This window comes from Aplysia californica, unplaced genomic scaffold (assembly GCF_000002075.1).
Source record: "Aplysia californica isolate F4 #8 unplaced genomic scaffold, AplCal3.0 scaffold01220, whole genome shotgun sequence".
NCBI classification, from domain to species: Eukaryota; Metazoa; Mollusca; class Gastropoda; order Aplysiida; family Aplysiidae; genus Aplysia; species Aplysia californica.
This window is the reverse complement of record NW_004798490.1, coordinates 124,004-129,015: the sequence shown is the minus strand read 5'-3', so window position 1 is coordinate 129,015 and position 5,012 is coordinate 124,004. Positions and strand designations below refer to the sequence as shown.

Genomic DNA, 5,012 nt, shown 5'->3' with positions numbered 1-5,012 from the left:
GTCATGTTTACTCTTTCTCTTTGCTGTATTTCCAGCGGTTTCATTGTCTCCGGTTTGCTGCTATTTTTAGGGGGTTTGGAGTTGTTTGTATGTGAATGTTTGGGTGTTTGTTGTTTTGTTGGGGGGGGGGGTTACTTTTCTTTTTTTTTCTCGAACAAACACCTCCTATCTGTGAACTCCACGTGCCGTGAAGACTAAAGATAGAATTTCTAATCATGACATTGCCCTCTGAAGCTATTTGTGTTGAAGATTATCAAAATAACAAAGGGAGCGTGGCTTTGTGTGTTCTTCCTCTTTTTCTTCTTCTTCTTTTTCGTCGTCTTCTTTTTAGTATTTTTCTAAAAACTATTACTATAATTATTACTAGCATCACCATCGTTATTATCATTATTATTATTGTTCTATTTGCCTTTCTCAGGGGGACATGGAGATGGACATATAGATGGTCACAGCGGGGGTCATGATGCCCACGTGAGTCTTGTCTTAAAATATTTCATGGGTTTTTTGCTTTTTTGGTTACCTTCTTTTATTTTTTCATCATCTGTTTCAATTAAACGTCATGGGGAGATACAGTTTTCTACGGTAGGCAAGCTCCGCAACTCTTTCAATTAGGATACTATAATTTCTCAGCGTTTCCTTAAGTCACTCAATCCACCTTTTGCTTGGCCTTCTTCTTCCTTTATAGTTACAGCCTGACTACTTGGTGTTATAGGCTCTCGTGGCTGGCTGGCTTGGTGACATTCGTAGCAGGTGGCCAAACCATTTTATTCTCTGTTTTGTTTGTTTGTTTATCAATACACATGTACGAAAACACACCACCAAACAAACAAACCAACAAATAAACGAATACATAAACAAATAAATAAACAAACAAAGCAACAAATAAACGAATACATAAACAAACAAATAATCAAACAAAGCAACAAACAGGGAGATTCAGGGTGCCTCTATCAATAACGTGCTAATATTCTCTGTATTTGAACAAGTGTAACTGTATTATATGTTTTAAGATCTACGCCCCCTTCGACACAGTATAGACAACCAAGGGGGCGGGTTACTTATGACCCTGCCTGTCAGGGCTACCCGAGCTGAGAAGGATACAACATCCCTGCCGACTGACTGAGTTACTCGATTAAAAAAACAACAAGAACCAAATAAACCCAAAACTCCTATGTTCGAGAATCGAACTCACGCTAATTGAACACGAAGCCGTAAAGCCCAACAAGCAACATCACAAACGTTGGTATCGTGTATACAGAGACGAAGAGCGATGGTTGCACGGTGCATAAAGGTACATGTAAATAGAAAAAAAATTATAATAAATTCAGAGACAAAAGAAAGTGGTAAAAACAGCACCTAGACATGAACGACTGATGCTTCTATAATTAGATTATATGGATGGTGAGGTTTTGCTCTCAGTCAGCATAGGCAAGTGTGTGCAAGCGAATCAGAATATTATTATATCAAGGGTTAAATCAGGAGAACTTTGCTTGGAATCGCTTGAAAAACCCAGGTTCTCAGAAGGGAGACTAAAACTGACACTTTATCATAATAACAATATGTCGCTCAAGGGCATTGAGATAAAGCTCAAGGGCATTTAGATAAAACATTTAGATCCATCGCTTCCAGCTGTTACATCCATCGCTTCCAGCTGGGCCTGGAGATATTGGTTTTCATTTTAAGACGGACATTTTGTTTTAAGTAATCATCAAATCATCAAATCATCAAATCACCGGGGGTCACATTTTGTCATTTATAGCCGGGTCGACCTGCGGGTCAGGTTGTCATTGCTCGAGGGCCGGCTTTGGTGTTCTCGTCGTAATTTGCTCATCATCATCATCATCATCATCATCATCATCATCATCATCATCATCATCATCATCATCATCATCCGGTGCCTTGCCGACTGGCGTAGGCGATCATGGACCTCCACTTCACTCTGTCTTGCGTAGCAGCGATGGTGTCTGTCGTTCTTGCTGTTCCCAGCCATCTTGTCAACCTGTCCAGTATCTTTTTCTTCTGTCTGCCTCTGCCTCTCTTTCCATCAAACTTGCCTGTTGTTACAATATTCTCCTATGCTTCTTTCCCCATTGTGTGTCCAATGAACTTTGCCGGTGGCGTTCGTATATTCTTCGTATATATATATACACAGTCGTCTGCAATTTGCTTCAACCAAGACTTCTTCATTTGGTTTTCTTGCTGTCCATGGAACACGCAGCATGCGTCTTATGAACCTTATACATTTGCTCATGCCTGCTGTTTAATATTGTGCCATGCAATGTCGATGGCATTGTATTTAAGTGGTTGATTCACGAGCAAGTTACCACGCTAATCTTAGTTTAGTAAACACAGAGCCGCATTGTGGTAATCATCATTGATACTTCTGGGATGTCTGAGTAGCGATATAGTGTATCATTAAGTTCCTTATACATAATTCAAACTAAAAAGCATTGTACTTGTAGTTGAAGCCGAGTAGCTCTACAGAAAACACACTAAAAACACCCCCTCCCAATCGAGTGTGTGGGTCGTTTAAGACAATGGTTGCTTCCATTGGATCTGCAAGAGCAAAAGCTAGAGAGGGGGAAAACAAATCAAGAAACAAAATTTGAGAAAAAAAAAAGAATAAAGATTGAAAGCAAGGGACAGAATATAATAATAATAATAATAATTGATAGATAGCATCTGCATATCGCCAAATCCCCCTTAACAGCAAAGTAAAATGCACTTTACAATTTATACTATTACGCCACCAGACCTGATAGCATTCTGAAACGATCACAACTGTCTTGGAAGCATATAATACAGTGCAAGCTGCCATTTATAGGCCGTAAAACACTAACATACTGACAAGATCTTTCGCTGGCTATAGCTGGATACCCATTCCCACCTGTGTGAAATGAGGAAATAGTTGTGAAGTGAAACAAGGAAACAAACAAACAAACAAACGAACAAATTAACAAAGAAAAAAGGAGGAAATTATAATGTAACGGGGCAGGGGCTGTTTAAAGAAGATTGAATTAAGATTTTGCCCCATTAGTTTTGAAATGAGAACATGTATCTGATTCATAAATATTGTCCTTTGCCATTACCAGGGCTCTGGGGGTCACGGCACAGAGGGTCACGGGGAAGCTGGGGGTCACGGAGGTCACGCCGAAACTGGTCACGGTGCCAGCGGTGGAGGTCATGGACACAATCATGGAGCAGGTCACGGTACCAGCGGAGGTCACGGAGACGGGGGTCAAGGGGGTCATGGGAGTCAGGATGGGGGTGATGACAAAGGGGCCGCTTCGGTGAGTAGACTCACTCTTGTTTGTTTGTTAGTTTGTTTGTTTGTTTGTGTATTGTTTGTTTGCATAGTCGTTTGTTTATGTAATTTGTTAGTTTGTGTATTCGTTTGTTTGCTTGTTTATTTGTTTGTTTGTTTGTTTGTTTGTTTAAGTAAAGAGAAGCACATCGACAATAGAATTTTCATTTAGAGTTGGGAAAATGTAAGACAGACAGAAACAACAGAGGGAACGTAATTACCTAGGGCCTACCAGTGGCTCCCTTCAACAACCCGCGCTCCTTTTTTAAAAACTATCTATCTATCTATCTATCTATCTATCTATCTATCTATCTATCTATCTATCTACATGTAATATGTAACACGTATGCGCAAGTTACACAATAAAATATCATGTAGCTTGCGCATAATCATATTTTATACGTGTAAATATTTTAAACGTATAATAATTGATAATGTCATTCATAATCTGTTTCCAGTTGACGCTGCAGACGTGTGCTGTTCTGCTACCCGCCATGCTCAGTGTGTTCTACACCAGGAACTAACTGCACAGTTCGTCCGCCATCTTGAATCTGTGCATCTATTTAAGAGCCGCCATGTTTGGTGGGTTTGTGCTGATGGACTCAAAGCAAAAGGGAGGGAACAATTTGACATATTACCAGGAACACAAGAAGAATCTGTTACAAATACGAACGTGACCTGATATTTATGCAAATTCTTTCTTTACAACTGAGATTAGACGAACATAAAGCATACGATTTTTAATTAAGACTGATAGATATCATTATTTTGTATAGCGCATATTCCCTCTCAACATCGAGCTCTTTCAACCTGTATTGTCTATTTAACTTGTTACGAAAGATGAGAGCTTTGAAATTGAAATATTATTACATTTGTTATTTGATTTATAAGAGGTATGCTTCTCTATATATAGTATCAATATCCTTTCTTTCAACATCAATATGTAGCGTGTCCAATAACTCAGGAGAAGTTATGTTATTATGAATGTGCTCGTTGAAAAGTACATCTCACTGTCGTCTACATGTGACTCGCGATACACGCACTCGCAGTACGGTAAGTGAAAAGTTGAGGTATTTTTCCTCTGTTTCAATCAACAAGTTACAGATACGTGGATTTGGTTTCATTGAGCATATCAAAGCGCTTCCCTGTTAAAATCTGCCTTCAGTTATTAGAATCCATCAACCTGCCATGCCCCATTCTTCGTATCCTTTTCAGCCTTTCTCGTTTTGTATTAAAGAGTTTATTTTTCAAAAATTCATTTATTACATTTTTTATATATAAAAAAAGAAAATGAGTTTTCTCTCCTCACAATGAAGCTTCATCCAAATCTATTATAACGTTTCCGCTTGATTGTTTTTATATTTTTATTTCTATCGCGATAAACACCTCCTCCTACAAAACATGAGTGGGTCTATTTCAAATCTTACCACCAAAACAACTTCATCTTCCTCAAGACTAACTGGAAAATAATATCATGATCGCTGACAAGTGTGTATGTTTGTTTTTTGCTTGCAGTTCGAGAAAAAGACTGCTTTGTGATACTTTATCGCGTTGACTCTGCATGCTTCTATCATATTAATCATGATCATGATCAGCATCATTTCTCATAGGGGCCAACGAAACGTCAATGCCTATGACTTTGTGACGTTTTTTTGTCGTAACTTTGTTTTACATGTCGTGTAGCTTTGTTTCTTTCTCCCCCTCCCCC

General features: G+C 38.8%; 1 protein-coding gene across 1 annotated transcript; it reads left to right on the top strand.

Moving 5' to 3' along the window:
- Positions 1–418: 418 nt before the first annotated feature.
- LOC101854222 (holotricin-3) lies at positions 419–4,635 on the top strand (the record flags this gene model as incomplete). Its single annotated transcript, XM_005112270.3, is given in 3 exon segments — positions 419–471; positions 3,093–3,290; positions 3,763–4,635. Coding segments are annotated over 3 exon segments (317 nt in total), but the record flags the coding sequence as incomplete, so codon positions are not given.
- Positions 4,636–5,012: the final 377 nt, after the last annotated feature.